Source organism: Arachis ipaensis, chromosome B9 (assembly GCF_059453495.1).
Source record: "Arachis ipaensis isolate K30076 ecotype BB chromosome B9, ASM5945349v1, whole genome shotgun sequence".
NCBI classification, from domain to species: Eukaryota; Viridiplantae; Streptophyta; class Magnoliopsida; order Fabales; family Fabaceae; genus Arachis; species Arachis ipaensis.
The window spans coordinates 2787816-2805987 of NC_142444.1; the positions used below are offsets into that span (position 1 = coordinate 2787816).

General features: G+C 30.4%; 2 protein-coding genes across 9 annotated transcripts; both read left to right on the forward strand.

Annotated features, from left to right (window-relative positions):
• Positions 1 to 5169: 5169 nt before the first annotated feature.
• Positions 5170 to 8541, forward strand: LOC107614651 (uncharacterized). Of its 7 annotated transcripts, none has more exons than XM_088497759.1 (5): positions 5170 to 6984; positions 7170 to 7392; positions 7583 to 7680; positions 7776 to 8000; positions 8203 to 8541. In XM_088497759.1, the coding sequence occupies exons 4-5, from the start codon at positions 7778 to 7780 to the stop codon at positions 8487 to 8489; spliced, it is 510 nt and encodes a 169-aa protein (XP_088353885.1). In that variant the 5' UTR covers positions 5170 to 6984; positions 7170 to 7392; positions 7583 to 7680; positions 7776 to 7777; the 3' UTR covers positions 8490 to 8541. The 7 variants fall into 7 exon arrangements, with proteins under 7 accessions (XP_088353885.1, XP_088353884.1, XP_020966156.1 ...); XM_088497758.1 differs by having other exon boundaries at positions 5171 to 6984; positions 7610 to 7680; XM_021110497.2 differs by having other exon boundaries at positions 5171 to 6984; positions 7580 to 8000.
• Positions 8542 to 13826: 5285 nt separating this feature from the next.
• Positions 13827 to 17478, forward strand: LOC107619778 (receptor-like protein EIX2). Of its 2 annotated transcripts, none has more exons than XM_016322064.3 (2): positions 13827 to 16562; positions 17037 to 17478. In XM_016322064.3, the coding sequence occupies exon 1, from the start codon at positions 13949 to 13951 to the stop codon at positions 16514 to 16516; it is 2568 nt and encodes an 855-aa protein (XP_016177550.1). In that variant the 5' UTR covers positions 13827 to 13948; the 3' UTR covers positions 16517 to 16562; positions 17037 to 17478. The 2 variants fall into 2 exon arrangements, with proteins under 2 accessions (XP_016177550.1, XP_088355972.1); XM_088499846.1 differs by having other exon boundaries at positions 13840 to 16562; positions 17019 to 17475.
• Positions 17479 to 18172: the final 694 nt, after the last annotated feature.

An 18172-nucleotide genomic window follows, 5' to 3' on the forward strand; every position in this document is an offset into this window, starting at 1 on the left:
ATGATCGAATATTCTCTCTTTTCTTTTTGTTAAGAAAAAAGGCCCGGAAGATAACTTATTCCTTTATTTGGGTCAGAATAACTTACTACTTTGAGTACTGGACTTTTGGGCTTTAATTTACTAAGATTTAGGCCCAAATGAATTTAAGCCCAAATATCAATCCAATCCTACTTGGCAAGCTGCTTCTATTTATTTATTCTTTTCAGGAAATGTGTAGAGAAACTTTGTGAGAGTTTGACATTACTTATAAGGTGCAGTCGACTTCACATAAAGTTAATAGCTGAGGGCCGTTAAATGAAAATTTAATCAAATCAGTGAAATCATCTAACAACTCTCAGTTATCAACTTCACGTGAAGTCGACTGCAACTAAGTTTTCACCTACTCGCAATGAGTGCGTATAAAGATCACTTACAAATTATTCTAAAAGAGCTCTCGTAATAGTAATAAGGACCAGAATCATGTTCTTATAAAATACGAATTGAGCTTTTGTCGCGTGTATTAATCTTCTTTAATAATGTATTGCTTTGTTATTAATTTGTTGATATTAAATTTGTAACATAATATATAGAGAACATGAATGAAAATTAAAGAAGTGTGTTCAGCATTGAATCCTTCTCTCATATTAAATTGAGAGGATCCATTCCAAGTTTATATAATAATGACTAAACTTGTTTTGACTTTCTCAAGCTTCCATCATATATTGTTGTTATCTTTGCCCTCCTATCTTAAACACAAGACTTTGAAATGATTAAAAGATGCATCAAAATTGATGTTTTCATTTATGAATTGGAGTGTGTGATATCATTGTGGAGGTGGAAGAGATTAATACGATGTTTCACAGTCATCCTTCAATTCATGTATAATTTAATTTCACTTCTCAAATCTATCTATTACTTTCAATATTTTTTTTTTATTGTACAAGTTGTACTAAGATTTAAGCTATTGATAACCACCATTATCATGTCACATTGACATAGTCCATGAATGGAGAAAAATGGGACTTTCGGCATTAGTTAACGAAGGTAAAATAAAAAGTTTTAACATTTTTCCATACATTTTTATCATATTGAAAATTTTTAAAAAGTAATATTATTGTTTATTAAAATTTTTATTTGTGACATCTATCCTTAACATTTTTTTTTTCTTTATATTAGAATTGAGATTGAACTAGTCTAACTCAACTCAAAAAACTAATTCAAAGTGTGAGGAACGACTAACACTTATAAACCCATAAAGAATAAAGTATTGTTTTTGTCCCCAACGTTTGGTGTAAGTCCAAAGTTGTTCCTAACGTTTTAAAACGGACTCAATGTTGTCCTGCCGTTAGGGATCCGTTAACAGAATTGACGGCAGGATAAAATTGAGACGATTTTGAAACATTAAGGACTTAAATAGAACGAAAACATTGGGGACAAGAACGATACATAGAAATAAATTTTAATTTAATTATATCTTTCAATAATATTAATTTTTTACTGTACATAGTATTCAATTATTTTTTAATTACATCTAAATAAATTACACTTAATCACATTATTTTTATTTTATTTAATTACATCTAAATAAATTACACTTAATCACATTATTTTTATTTAATTTATTTAATTACATCTAAATAAAATATATATTTATATATAAATATATAATAGCTAATTTTTATGGTTGATTTTGATAAGCTAAATCCAATCCATCAAAGTAATACGTTAATTAGTTTTTTTTTTTTTCAAACTAAATTGAATTTTTTTAATAATATCCCAAAATAATCAATTTTTGAGTTAGATACCAAACTTTGGACGACATTTCTTTTCTTGCAATTGGGTTATTGAGTTTGGAGTTTAGTATCTGGGTTGAATCGTAAAATAATTGAAATTTTCAAAAATAAATAAAATAAACGAGCTAATTCATTCGACTCATTGACCAGCTTCTTTATTTTTCAAATTAATCAAACTAAATTCATTCAACATTTTAATTTTATGAGTATTTTTGAGATTATAAAGTTGCCTATTTTAAAAAATAAACAAAATAGTTTGATAGATTTGGATATCATTTTGATGACCCTATTCACTATATCGGTTATGTTCACATTTTTTCGTCAAATTTATAAATTCAGTGTATTTAGTTTTAATTTCAGTATATACTTCATTTATTTCAGGATCCTTGGAGCAATTTAAATATTTAATAATTTTATAAATATATGCATCTATTTTCAGATTCTATGGATTATTCAGCTCTGATACCATGTAAGGTATCAGAAACGGTTGAAGAAGAGCAAATGGAGGTAGAAGAGAGAGAATGAAGAATTTTTGGTTAGTGATTATAGTTTCATATAACAATAATAGCATGGAGATATTTACGTACAGGTCATTTATACACAGTTACTACACTTGATGAGCTGGATAGTTAGTTACAATAAGTGCAGTAAATTTCTAACAGAAAGTTTTTACACTCTTCTAATTTCTAACGGCAGCTTCTAGATGCTTTGCTAAGTCAACATATTATACAATTCTTTCATACTTCTCTAACTGTACAATTTCAGAGAATAAAATATAAAAATAATAATTACTTATTCACCTTCAAAAGTTACAACCTATGCTAAATTAGTTATATTATTTTGATATAGAATAATATTATATATTGTTAAAAACATTTGTTACAAAACATCAAAATATGCATAGGGAAAAATATAAGAGTGGTAAAGTAATTATACATCAAAACAACAACATAAAAATATTTAAATGTCCAAAAATAAAAATTAAAAAAATTATCATAACAACAAAGAGTATGTGACAAGAGAACAACAAATATAACCAAAATAAATATTCTCATTGGGCCACAATGACGAAACTTTTGATACGAGAATTGTAAGTTAATTTTTTTTAAAAGTTGTTTTAAAATTTAAATTGATAGGTATAAAAAATTATTTATTAGTTAGTTAATTTTTTATTATAAAATTATTCTTTTAATTCTATTAGAGTTCAAAATTTCTAATTTAATAAAATATTTTGATTAATATTGAAAAGAAGTTACCTCTCTCTAAATTGGATTCATTTAAATTATAATTCGGTACCAATTTCTTGAAAAAAAAAATTAGTTTTCAAGTGAGAAAAATAATTCTAATTATTGGACTTGACCATTCAAAAGAATTAGTCCAACAAGATATAGTTCTAAATTTCTTAGACCCCGTCAATATTAGTATTTGTCTAGCTGTTAAGCAAATATACATATGTTTTTTGCTAGATGGTCCGAGGGATGTTAATGGGGCGGGACGGGGCAAAGCGGGGGATGCCTCCCTGCTCTTCGTCCTCGCCCCCAGAATTAATCCCTGTCCCCATCCCATTCTCCGCCATGGAAGAATAATTGTCTCCATCACCATTTTGCGCGTTCCCTACATTTTTCGCGGGGCACCATTCCCCATCTCCCTATGTTTAACCTTCATATGGAAATTATAATAAAAAATATAAAAAAATAAAAAAAACAAACTACAAAATATTATTACAAATACACAAACATATCTTATCTAATATTATAAGTCCAGAAATATAATATAACAAATCATAGTCCATAAAATAAAATTTTGAATAGGATTAGGGTTTTCAAGGAGTGAAATTACTAAAAAAACTCCTATATTAGAGATAAAGTAAATGTTATTAAACAAGTTCACAACATTCAGGGAATTATCGGAAATGGACGGGAATCCCCGTTCGAGTCCCCGCACCTGTCTCGGAGAAATTTTGCTCCCCATCTCTATCCTACAAATTTTTTTTTATCATTAGAGCCCCATTCAGAGCGGCCCCCGCGGAAATTCCCACCTCTTGGAAATTTTTGACACCGCTAGATGATCCCAACGCTATATATGTCAAGTTGATATAAAGCATATATACTTTGACGTGAAAAATTCCTCAATAATTCTCACCAATTCATAATGGAGAAATGGCTTTTTGCTACTCTAAAAATAAAGAAAATATTTATAAATTAACATTTAATTAAAACTTTTGCATTAAAAATTGTTTCTACAAACACTAACTTTATATTTTGAAATGCATTATAAACCATGGTTTAATTACTCTCTTGATCATTGTAATTTTATTAAACTTTTAATTAATTTTTTATAATTTTTTTAGTTATATCTCTATACTATTTTAAATTTTATAATTAGATTCTTTTCATATAAAAAATGTTAAAATTAATATAATATTTTTTTAAAAATACATATGATCAAATATTTAATTAAATTTTTAATTATGGATACCTTCAATTTGTGAAAAAATATTAGTTAACTCTAATATTTTTTATATTAGAAAAAATTAATTATAAAATTAAAAATAGTGTATAGAATAAATTAAAAGAAAAAAATAAAAATTTAATTATAAATTTGATAAAACTATAAAAATAAATAAAATAATTAGACTTAAAGAAATTTATAAAAAAATTAGACATCTGCAATATATACATTATTAATATAAAATATAAATAAAAATATAAAATATATATTAAAAAATAAATTAAATTATATATATTTATGTACAAGTATATATAACTAATTTTGATAGTTAATTTTTGATGTATATATATATGATCAAGTTGTGTAAGATCATATTCAAGGGTGTCTGAATCCATCTGCGAATCTAAGTTAAATTGGACTAAATCTTCACTAAAATTGACAGCGGATATATATAGTGTGGGGACTAAATCTTTACTAACTCTGTGTCTCATGCACAAAAATTGCGTTTATTATTTTTTGTGTGGGGGAGAGCTGAGTGCATCTCACAATGATGGGAGAAGAGATGAGTTTTTTGTTGTTATGGTGTGAACAAATGGGTTCCTCCAATTTGTTTCATTTTTAAAATCAACAATCACAAATCAGATGGTCCGATTTGTGTTTTTAAAAATAAAAAAATTTTTACTGTTGAAATCGGACGGTCCGATTTCTATTTAAAAAAATAAAAAAAAATAAAAAATACAAAACGGACCATGCGATTTGTAGTTTTTTTTATCAAACAAATCGGAGAGTCCGATTTGTACTTTACTTTTTTTTTCAAACAAATCGGACCGTCAAATTTGAATAAAACACCATATAAAAAAAACACTTAATCTTCCCAAAACAGTGTATTACACATATATTTATACAATATAAAAAAAAATTAGCCCAAAAATTGACAGCATGTGACTCAGTTTAATATACCAAGCTAGCTATCTCCTCTCTACCGGCCTTTTTCCCCCTTTCCCCAATCCTATCTCCTCTCTCGACTCTCTTTTTCAGTTTCTAGTCACTCTCTCCCACGAGCTCAAGCTCTCGTCAGATCGTCTCATCTCCGGTCTCTCACCTCTCGTCTCCGGTCTGTCAAGCTCTCCCTTCTCTGCACTCGCTTCGCCGGCGGCAGAAGCAGACGGAACCGCATCTGGTCCCTCGGGTGGTGGTGGTTGTCGTCGTCTTCTTGCTTCTCACAGTCTCTGTCTCGCACCTGGTCTCGATCTCTCCCTTCTCTGCGCTCTTCGTCGCCGGTTGCAGATGCAACAGATCCCGGTGAGCTGGTCTTGGTTGTCGTCTTCTTTGCTTCGAGCCTTGCCGTCAGCTTCTCTCTTGCCATTAGCTTCTCCTTTGCCGTCAGCTTCCTTCGTGCAACCCAATTCGGTGAGTTCCCCTTGTACTTTCTGTTTCAATTTTGTTGCTACATCACTGCACTTGATTTTGTTGTTGAAAGTAATTTGTTGCTGAAATTTGTTAGCGATTATCATGAACCTTGAATTTGTTATTGACTTGTCAAAATAATCACTTAGCTTCACTTGTATTAAGTTTGTTAGTTGCCGAAAATCATTACTTAGTTTATTAAACCTTGTACTTGATTTTGTTGTTGAAAGTAATTTGTTGTTGAAATTTGTTAGGGATTATCATGAACCTTGAATTTGTTATTGGCTTGTCAAAATAATCACTTAGCTTCACTTGTATTAAGTTTGTTAGTTGCCGAAAATCATTACTTAGTTTATTAAACCTTGAATTTGGTGCTGTTTTGCTGAATAATCACTTAGTTAAATTTTTTGTTGTTGTAAATCGGTAAATCATGTTGGATTTGTTACTTATTATCCTCACTTAAGATTGAATCTATTGTTGTCTTGCTGAAATAATCACTTATCTAGATTTTTTGTTGGTGTAAACATATAAATCATCTCTTGAGATGAATCTTTTGTTGCTAAAAATTATTATAGTTGAATTTGTTGTTGAAAATGAGGTTCATGCTCTGTGCAATTGTTCAGTTAAATTGTTGTCCCATACTTTCTGTTTCTATTATTATGAATTATTTTTGGTATTGATTTGTGAAAGATACACAAATGTAGATATAGATGCAAATCAAAATGAAGGAAATGTTGGTCAAGCTTTAAATTTGTTTTATGAAGATATAGATGCCGACTTGAATTTGATTTATTGATTGTGTTATTTTTAGTTTTTTCTTGTTTTTTAAATCGAGAAAGTATTTTGTATTATTGACTAGTTTATTATTATTTTTCTTGCATTATTTGTTATGTCTAAGAATTGATAGTTGATTGTTATTAATATATTTATGAAGACATATACATTTTAAGTTTCAATTTTATTTTTATAATTTTATATTTTTATTTAATTATGACCGGGTCAACCGGGTGAATTAGCGATCCACCGGTTGAACTAGTGACCCGGTGACCCGGTTGTATGACCGGGTCAATTACCGATTCGGTTCTGATAACTATGCTCGAGAGGCAGAGCCTCCTTCTCACTCTCACACTCACAAATCTGCTACCGCCCACCGCCACCGCATGATTTCTTCCACGTCGCCGGCTCCTTTGCGCCACGTCCTGGCTCCTGTGCATCTCCGGCACTGCGTCATCACCTCCGTCCATGAGTCGCCTTCACTGTGTCGTCGCGTATTCTTTCTCCTGTGCCGTTGTGCGTCTCTTGCCCTGGTCACTTCCTCATCCGGTAGGGCTCGGGTTGCTGCTGCCTCCCTTGAGTATGGCTCGTTGCTTACCTTTGCTTCTCTTGATTTGGTTTTGCCTGTCTTGAATTTGAGTTGGATATTGATTGAATTCGAATTTGCTCCCTTAATTCTTTACGTTTAATTGATAGATTTTTACATTTACATGTGGTTTATATTTTTCATTGTTGAGACATATTAAGTTGTGTGATTTATTACAGATATGACACATTCATACAAGAATCTTTTACAAGAACTGGTTCAAAAGGAAGGATTTAGCCTATCTTCTTATATTACAAAAAGTTCAGGCAAGGATCATAATCCGACATTTGTTGCATGGGTGAAAGTTAAAGGGGAGGTTTTCCCTGGAAAAGAAGCCAACCAAGAAACAGGCAGAGATGAATGCAGCAAAGGTGGCTCTTTCATTCTTAAAAGAACAAAAAGGTAGTTTCATAGTTTTCTATTTTATAATATGTCAATAAATATAGATGCTGAGAACTGATCATCGTTGAAATGCAGTAAGCGAACTTCTGCACAACTTAGGGATAAATTCTTTTTCAGAATTCCTACTATTGTTGTTGGTAGTGGTGGTATTGTTCTAAATGGAAATTTATTGCATTAATCTTTGAAGTAGGTACCTAATTCATTGTTTCCCTGCTAGATCTTCCGAAGACGGCGAAGAGGCCTGAGTCAGAGAGGAATTAGCAGCATTCTCTCCTGCATCTCTTATTGGTCTAGAGCAACTCTTTAATTGGCAGATTCTTGCATTTACATGTGGTTTATATTTTTTATTGTTGGGACATGTTAAGTTGTGTGATTTATTACAGGTATGACACACTCATACAAAAAACTTTTACAAGAACTGGTTCAAAAGGAAGGATGTAGCCTGCCTTCTTATATTACAAAAAGTTCAAGCAATGATCATAATTCGACATTTGTCGTACGAGTGAAAGTTAAAGGGGAGGTTTTCCCTGGAGAAGAAGCCAAAACCAAGAAACAAGCAGAGATAAATGCGGCAAAGGTTGCTGTTACAATCTTAAATGAACAAAAAGGTAGTTTCATAGTTTTTCATTTTATAATATGTCAATAAATATAGATGCTGAGAACTGATCATCGTTGAAATGCAATAAGCGAATTTATAAATTCTTCTTCAGAGTTCCTACTATTGTTGTTGGTAGTGGTGGTATTGTTCTAAATGGAAATTTACTGCATTAATCTTTGAAGTAGTGACCTAATTCATTGTTTCCCTGACAGACCTTCTGAAGACGGCGAAGAGGGCCGAGTTAGATAAATTAGCAGCGTTTTCTCCTGCATCTCTTGCTGGTCTAGAGCAACTCCTTAATGACACTTATGTTAATCAGATCCAAGAACCAATTGATTATCACAAGAGAGTCGATCTAGTTCACAAATTCAATATGATTTCTCGGAAAATTTATGGTAACTATTTGTTCATTACTTCCTTCTTTGATAATTTGTTTGGATATTTCATAGGAGTTGCGCAGCATGACTGTATTTCCACATTCCCACATGAATGGATGTAATGCTACTAATTATGTAATCTTTCTTTAACTTAAGTATCAATTTTCTTCACAATTGTGGAATTGAATACTATTTTACTTTTTTTTTTATTAAAAAAGCAACATAGGAAAAACAAGTAGTTCTTCGTATAGACCATTGAGGCATTGACTCTAAACCTTCATGATTCTTTTGCCATTTTGATTCACTTTAGCTCATTTATTTTTTTTTTGTTCTAAGGATGTTATTTTGGAAAAGAAGCATCTTTTGCATTTAAATCTAATAGTTTCAATGTTAAGAGAATTGTGAAAACGCCATTTCTTGTACATCAATCATTTCACAAATTGAATGCTATTATCCGAGACGGATAATCCCCTTATTCCAAAAACAGAAAAAATGACCGTAATTCAAATTAATATGACCTTCTAGTTCTTGGTATACTTTCGCTTATTCTTTCTTCTATTATTGGTTGATTCAATGTTGGTTAGTTTCTAGTCTTTTTATAAAAATTGTCTCTCTAACTAAGATTCAGTCAATTTAGTGGTAACATCTCTACTACAATATACCAACTTCATTCTCTCAAGATATTGGATCTTTTAAAAAACATATTATTGGGATCAGTACCAAATTATTTTGGCAGGCATGCTTTCTAAAATTGAATCATTTGATTCATTCCATGTTCTCATTCCTATGGTTAGCTTCGCATTTGGGTTCAGTATTAATCTTATATATGTTACTTATTAAGAACTTTAAGTTGAACTATACACACTCCATGTGTGTTATTGACCTTTTATATAATAATTTATTCGAACCAGTGCCATCAGAGTTATTTATACTATTAGATTGCTGTCTTTAAATCTATCCCACAATTAATTGATGGAAAAGATTTTACAAGATATTAACAACTTGACACTGTTGGAATCTCTTGATCTTTAACCAACTTGGGTTGGTCGAGTGGTCAGCTCACTCGTCCGCTTAAGTAAGTGTTGGAGGTTCAAATTCCGCCGCATGCAGCAACCCATTAGACCCTTAAATAGAGTTCAGATCCGCAACGAATTAGTACTTGACCTGTCGGGTTGGGAGATACCATAGGCAACAACAAAAAAATCTCTTAATCTTTCAAACAACTTATTTTCAGGACAAATTTTTCAATTCATATCTACTTTTTTTTTTTTTTTGAAGTTTTGAACCTCTCATGCAATAATTTTAAAGGCAAAGTTTTACGGAGACCCAACTTCAAAGTTTCACAAACTTTAGTTATGTGAAAAATTTAAAATTTTGTAGATTACACTCACAAAGATGTCTATAAGATGAGAAATCACACTAAATAAAAAACAAACAAGAGAAGATGATGACGATGATGTTTGCGACAAATTTTTGGATAGTGTTAATTGCAGTTTTCTTTAGTAGAAGATTTCGGCATTCATATTTCAAATGTTTAGGAAAATTCTATGACGTGGTGATCCAAAAGTTCAACTTTACTTTCTAAAGTATACATCATCAAAAGCTCTCGTAGTGGCAATCGTAAGTAACTTAACTAATTTTTATTCAAATTTTTAAATTCGGTGTAATATCTTTAATTCTCTATGGATATATTTTCTTCTATTCTTTGCATGCCAAAGGTTTATTCTTGTACTTAAAGGGTAATTTTAAAAAAACAAAAACACAATTTTTATTCACCTATGCCAACACTCAAAACATACACTTCTTGTATAGCTCACTTGCACCTTTGCTTCTCTCTCACTTAGGCTTGGTTTGGTAAAGCTTTTGTTTTTTAAAAGTAACTTATAAAAGCTGTCTTTTAAAAGATAGCTTTTTAAAAGCTGCAGCACTTGCATTTGGTAAAATCAAATTAAAAATAACTTTTAATAAGTACAAGCACTATAATTATGTTTGGTAAAACAACTTTTAAAAGTTGAAAAAATTATAATAAACATATTTATAACAAAAAATAATTTTTTTCAAATTTTTTAAAAATTTATATAATATTTTAAAATAAAATAATGTTAAAATAAAAAATTCATAATAAACATAAATATAATAAATAAATTCTTTTATTTTTTAACTTTAAAATTTTATATAAGTATCATAAAAATTTATTTTATCCTAAATATCATTACTAAAAATAAAAAATAAAAAATATATGAAGATTAGGTTGAAAAATAAAAAATATATGAAGATTGTGTTAGAATTTGTGAAGGTTAGGATGAGAAGTTAGAAATATACGAGGATTTCAATGGCAATATAATAGTTAAAAAAATTTGGTAAGCATAAGTCAGCTTTGAAAAGCTCCCTCTTAGGTGCTTTCAAAAGCACTCCTAACTTTTAAAAGCTATAAGTACAAGCACTTGAGCTTTTTAATTTACCAAACGCAAAATGACATGCTTGTGCTTTTAAAAAGCACAAACACCTCTTAAAAAGGCTTTACCAAACTCAGCCTTAATTTTCACACTACACTATACAAGGAATTCTGAAGCATATTTCGGCTATCAAATCTCATTAAGCAAACTGTAGAAGAAGGTACTAAACTTTTAATCCTTCTAGAATTAGTGTTGATATTTCTTTCGTATACCTATTGTTCAAGGTAGGGTTAAGTATCCATTTTAAAGTATATATACACGTATAATGATGATAATAGCCAATTTAAAAATGCACCAAAATATTTATAAAGACCAAAATCATAAATCCATGCACTAGCTAGTTAATGAAATGCAAGTATAGACTGAGTTCTGACCATATATATATATATACTAAATTACTAATACTCAAGTAAATTTGCAAGGAATTCTTATTTATCTTTGACTCTCTACATAATTTGCAGGATTTGGGGGTGCATAATTATTTCGCTAAGTTACCAAGGTTTTCCACGTGTGTTATCTTTTTTTTTTTTTTTATAAGTTAGGAGTGAGATTTAAATTCTAAATTTTTAAGTGAAAATAAAAAAATTATGTCATTTAAACTATAAATTATTAGTTATAATAACCAGACATGTATTCACCAGAATTTTATTTTAAAGTTATTTTAATTATTTGTCAATCATAAACACTTTATTTTTATCTTTTTCATATGTTAAATTGAGTTGTGATAAAAATGTGTTGTTGGAATCGTAAATTAAGTTAAAGTTGTTTTTATTATTTAACAATATATAATAATTTTATATTAGCAATATATATAGCTTTTTTTAATTATTATAGTGTAAATTATTATTGTTTTCCAATACGTTGCTTTTACACTATAATAATTAAAAAAAAAAAGCACTAATGCCCAATTTTATTTCTTTTTAAAACAGTGTAGATAGATGTAGCAGGATTCTTTATGAATTTAGTGCACTTAGTTTCAATTTCATTACATACTTCTTTCATTTTAAGATCCTTGAAGCAATTTAAATATTTAATACATTCACAATTATATGTATCTATAATCTACTTTTAGATGGAGTATTTTAAAAAGGAAAATACTAAAAGATTATTAAAATTTATTGTTTTTGGTTATTTTAGTTAATTTTTTATTAATATTTAAAAGTATAAGATAAAGTATATTATTATATTAGTAGACTAAAGAAATTAGACTAAACAAATTGAATTGATAATTAAGTAATAGTTAAAAATACTAAATTCTGAGTTTTGATGATTTCCTAGTATTTTTCTTTTAGAAATGATGATTTTTTATTTTTTTGGTGTAGAATGATGAATTCCTTGTTGGCAGATGATATGATCGAATATTCTCTTTTTCTTTGTTAAGAAAAAAAAGGCCCGGAATATAACTTATTCCTCTCAGTATTGGATTTTGGGCTTTAATAAACTAAGATTTAGGCCCAAATGAATTTAAGCTCAAATATCAATCTAATCCTACTTGGCAAGCTGCTTCTATATATTTATTATGTGTAGAGAAACTTAATTTGCGAGAGTTTGACATTACTTACAATGAGTGCGTATAAAGATCACTTACAAATTATTTTAAAAGAGCTCTCGTAATAGTAATAAGGACCAGAATCATGTTCTTATAAAATACGAATTGAGCTTTTATCGCGTGTATTAATCTTCTTTAATAATGTATTGCTTTGTTATTAATTTGTTGATATTAAATTTGTAACATAATAGAGAACTTGAATGAAAATTAAAGAAATGTGTTTAGCTTTGAATCCTTCTCTCATATTAAATTGGGAGGATTCATTCCAAGTTTATATAATAATGACTAAACTTGTTTTGACTTTCTCAAGCTTCCATCATATATTGTTGTTATCTTTGCCCTCCTATCTTAAACACAGGACTTTGAAATTATTAAAAGATGCATCAAAATTGATGTTTTTATTTATGAATTGGAGTGTGTGATATCATTGTGGAGGTGGAAGAGATTAATAAGATGTTTCAGAGTCATCCTTCAATTCATGTATAATTTAATTTCACTTCTCAAATCTATCTATTACTTTCAATATTTTTTTTATTGTACAAGTTGTACTAAGATTTAAGCTATTGATAATCACCATTATCATGTCACATTGACATAGTCCATGAATGGAGAAAAATGGGGTTGGACTTTCGGCATTATTAGTTAACAAAGGTAAAATAAAAGGTTTTTAGCATTTTTTCATACATTTTTATTATATTGAAAATTTTTAAAAAGTAATATTATTGTTTATTAAAATTTTTATTTGTGACATCCTTAACATTTTTTTCTTTATATTAGAATTGAGATTGAACGAGTCTAACTCAACTCAAAAAACTAATTTAAAGTGTGAGGAACGACTAACACTTATAAATCTATTTAGGTAGCGTTTGTTTTAAGGTACTGAGACAGAGACTGAGAGACTAAGACTCAGTATTATGTTTGTTGGTTTAGAGACTGGTATTAAAACTTTTGTCTCTGTCCCTAAAATTTCAGTATTTCAGTACATCCAAAAAGTAGGACACAGTGGACTAAAATTTTTAGAGATGGAGACTGAAACTTTAATAACATTTTATACCTAAAATATCTTCATTTCAATTAATTAATTCTAATTTTACCCTTTGTACAAATTAAATTAGAATTTCATTCTTGTTTCAATTTCTGTCTCACTTTGCACCAAACAGAATATTGAGATTTGTTTCAATTTCTGTCTCTTAATCTCTGTTTCTCAGTCTCAATCTTTCCGTCTCTATCTCTCCATCAAACGCTACCTTAAAGATTATACCATTCATATTTCATAGTCTTGTTAAAATTCACCTTGGAATAAATACGAGACTAGCCATAAAACCTGTGCATACACGCCACGCTAATAATATAATAGGTTGATAGATAATATTATGTCTTTAATACTCTTAAGAAATGAAAGAATTTGAGGCTACAAGTATATAAATATGGACACATGGTCATGGATATAGTTGAAGAAGTTAAATGAATTTTTCATATTGCACTTGTTTCACACTCTTAAAATAAATTCTCTGTAGAGAAAACTTTTGATACATATTTCCACTCATCACCAAAATCTTTTTGTTGTAAAACTAATATGGCTACTTCCTCTTTCTTTCAATACCATATTCAAATTTTTTTGCTTTCTTTATTATTGTGTAAAATTATGTGCACTTCCAAAATTATTCAGTGCGACGACAAGGACAAGAGCACATTGCTCAAGTTCAAATATGGAATCACTGATCCCTCTGGTGTACTTTCTTTATGGTCCATTAAGGAAACAAATTGTTGCCAATGGAAAGGAGTTCATTGTGATAACATCACTGGCAGAGTCACAAAGCTCAATCTTCATTGTCCAGAAATTTACTCTGATTACGGTCATAATCTTGACAAATCCCAGTGTCTAACAGGTGAACTCGACATGTCTTGTTTGTTTGATCTTGAATTTCTTAGTTATTTGGATTTGAGCAACAATGACTTCAACACCATCCAATATCATGGTCAGTGTAAAAACTCTTCCAACAATATCTACTATCTTAATTTATCAGATAATGATAATCTTCAAGCTGATAATATACTCCATTGGATTTCTAATCTTTCTTTTTTACACTATCTCGATCTCAGTGGCATTAATCTTCAAAAAGAAACTAATTGGCTTCAGTTAGTGACTATGCTTCCTTCACTTTCAGAGTTATATTTGGAGGATTGTAGACTTCAGAACATCTATCCATCCCTTCAATATGCCAATTTCACTGCGCTTAAAGTTCTTGATCTTTCTTACAATGAGTTTGTGTCTGAGCTACCAAGTTGGGTTTTCAATCTTAGTTCTAGTATCTCAATTGTAGAACTTTCCAATAATTTCATACATGGCCAACTTCCTCAAACACTACCACACTTTCAAAGCCTTGAAACCTTGTCTTTGTATAACAATGATCTCAATGGACTCATTCCAAATTGGGTGGGTCAACTTGAACAATTAAAAAGACTTGATCTTTCTGATAATTCATTCTCTGGTTCTATTTCTACAAGTTTAGGAAATCTGTCATCCTTAACTTACTTGAATTTGGCATTCAATGGTTTAACAGGAATTGTTTCTGAACAAAATTTTCTTTCCCTTTCAAAATTAAACCATTTAGTTTTGGGTTCACAATATTTGATCTTTGACTTTGATTCTGAATGGATCCCTCCTTTTCAACTTCAGTTTTTAGAATTGACTTATTTGACTTCTAATAAACTTCCATCATGGATATATACACAGAATTCTCTGACCCTTTTGGCGATTGTAAATTCAAGAATTCCATTGGAACTACCTAATAAGTTCTGGAAGTTTGTTTCTGATCAAGTTGAATATCTTGATTTATCAAATAATTCAATCAATGTTGACATGTCAAATGTCTTGCTTAATTCCAAAGTGGTAGTGTTAGGCGAGAACAATTTGAGAGGTGGTGTGCCACAAGTATCACCAAACGTCACTCTTTTACGTTTGGTTAACAATTTCTTGTCAGGATCCATTTCTTCTTTCTTATGCCATAAGACAAAAGAAAAAAATAATTTGAAGTATGTGGATATTTCTCATAATCTTTTATCAGGAGAGATTTCGGATTGTTGGATGTATTGGAGATCATTACTTTATGTTAATTTGGAAAGCAATAATTTGGTAGGCAAAATTCCTCACTCAATGAGCTCTTTGTCTAACTTAATTGCATTGAATCTATACAATAACATGTTATCTGGAGAAGTGCCTCTCTCATTGAAAAATTGTAAGAAGCTTCGTCTCCTTAATCTAGGTGAAAATGAGTTTTCTGGAGCTATATCAAACTGGGTGGGAGAAAGTGTAATTGGTCTCAAACTAAGATCCAATCAATTTAGTGGTAATATCTCTACTACAATATGTCAGCTTCATTCTCTCAAGATATTGGATCTTTCAAATAATAGATTATCAGGGCCAATACCAAGTTGTGTTCGCAACATGACAGGCATGATTTCTAAAAATGAATCATTTGATTCATTTGATGTTACCATTCCTACGATAGACCATGTCAATTTTGAATTCAATATCAATCTCATGTTGCTTATTAAGGGCATTAAGTTAAATTATACACACTCGATACTTGTTATTGATCTTTCATGTAACAATCTATCTGAAACGTTGCCATCAGAGTTATTCATGCTTACTGGATTGAAGTCTTTAAATCTATCCCACAATCAATTCGTGGGAAAGATTCCACAAGATATTAGCAAGTTGATACAGTTGGAGTCTCTTGATCTCTCAAGTAACTTATTTTCAGGACAAATTCCTGAAAGCATGTCTGCTTTGTCTTTTCTTGAAGTCTTGAATCTCTCATGCAACAATTTTGAAGGAAAAATTCCATCAGGAACCCAACTTCAAGGTTTCACAAACCTTAGCTATATGGGAAATCCAAAACTCTGTGGACCTCCACTCACAAAGATTTGTCCGCAAGATGAAAAACTACCAAATGAAAAACAAATGAAAGAAGATGATGATGACAACGACAACTCTCAAGTTCGTTCATGGTTCTATATGGGCTTAGGAATTGGATTTGCCACAAGTTTTTGGGCAGTGTTAATTGCAGTTTTTTTCAATAGAAGATTCAGAAATTTTTATTTCAAATGTTTGGACCGACTCTATGACATGGTGATCTAAAATTTTAACTCTATTATATCATCAGAAGCTCTCATAGTGGTAACAAGTAAGTAAACTAATATTTTTCAATCAGATTTTTTAATTTTGGTATGATACTTTTATGGATATATTTTCTTGTATTCTATGCATGCCAAGGTTTATTCTTGGATTTTCAATCCTGATCATAATTGTAATTTATTGGCTTAAATGGTAATTATATTTAGAAAGAACACAAATCATTTGATTTGCAATCTTCACACACAAGTATTATTAGCTAGAAGTTGAACACCTAATTCATATTTAGTTAGCTATATTCTTTTTTGTATGTATAGCATTTTAATTATTTAGTTAGCTATATTCTTTTTTGTATATATAGCATTTTAATTATTTATGTACAAATATATATATTGATAATATTGTTATAACAAGGAAGAATGGAAATGAAATCTATGCATTGGTTAGAACTTTTTGATAACTCAACTTTATATCAGTCCATCATTGGAAGCTATAATACATGTATCAGAATGATTCCATTGCTCAGGTTTTCGGAAAAGAGAAACCGGGTAGAGTACATGTTGTGGGTTTTGGACCGACTCCTAATCAGCTCTTCGGGCCAAATTTACATGGGCATGGCAACGGAGTCCAACTAGAGGAGACTCAGAGGAAGCTGCTTGAACTGGAGGCACAGCTGGAAGGCGAGAAGTTGAAGAGGAAGGCGATGGAAGATGAGGCAGCAGCAGATAAGAAAAAGATGAAGGCGATGGAGAGTGCTTTTTGATTTATCTGTTTCAACGGCAGGGTGAGGAGCTGCCACCAGACATCGCTGCAGGAATGCGTTTCGTGGAATGATAGAGTGAATACTAGAATATTAGGATTGGAGATATATTGCATTGAAGCAAACATTTTATTGAATTAGACTGAGCAACTCTTTGAAAGAGATTTCTTTTTGTTCGTATTTTCATGGATATATATATTTCCTGTTTTGCTTATATCTCGATTTTGTTTTTGATATAAGTTTAGATTCTAAGGTTAAAAATATTCAAACTTTAAAATAATAAAAAATATAAGAAGAATTATAAAAAATCATTAAATAATATTTTGAACCAATTTGGCGTTATTTTTTGAAAGAGCCAATTTTTTATTTTTTTTTAAATTTCTGTTTACATAGCGGCGGTTTTAAACCGCCTCTATTTTGGTTCAATGAGTGTAAAAACTTTTATATCTAGCGGCAGTTTGTAACCGCCGGCATCTCTGACAGAAACTACATTAGCATTTAGCGGCCGTTTTAAAACCGCCGCTAAACGTGTAGCCAGCCAAACATTTTGATAAACATTGCGGCGGTTAAGAAACCACCGGTAAATATGAGGGAAATTGTGTCAGCACAATTCGGCGGCGGTTTTCTGTTATTATGCCGCAAAATTTTGATTTAGTGGCGGTTATGCCAACGGTTGCTGAAAACCGCCGCCAAATCCAACCGCGGCACCCATATCCATGGCAAACCGATAAACCACCGGAAAATGGTTTTGCGGCGGTTTAAAACCGCCGCCAATTCCCGCCTCCCTTGTAGTGACACCACTTTGACACACCCTGAAATATTGAATTTTTTATATATATTTTTGGATTATTGGGCTAATGATCTCAATAACACCACAAATGCGATTTTGCATGTCCTTATTA

Excerpts from the sequence above, each read along its gene's own strand:
- LOC107619778 (XM_016322064.3), top strand. The coding sequence starts at position 13,949 with ATGGCTACTTCCTCTTTCTTTCAATACCATATTCAAATTTTTTTGCTT.
- LOC107614651 (XM_088497759.1), top strand. The coding sequence starts at position 7,778 with ATGACACACTCATACAAAAAACTTTTACAAGAACTGGTTCAAAAGGAA. Across the intron at positions 8,001-8,202 it reads AATCTTAAATGAACAAAAAG|ACCTTCTGAAGACGGCGAAG; the intron begins GTAGTTTCATAG and ends TTTCCCTGACAG.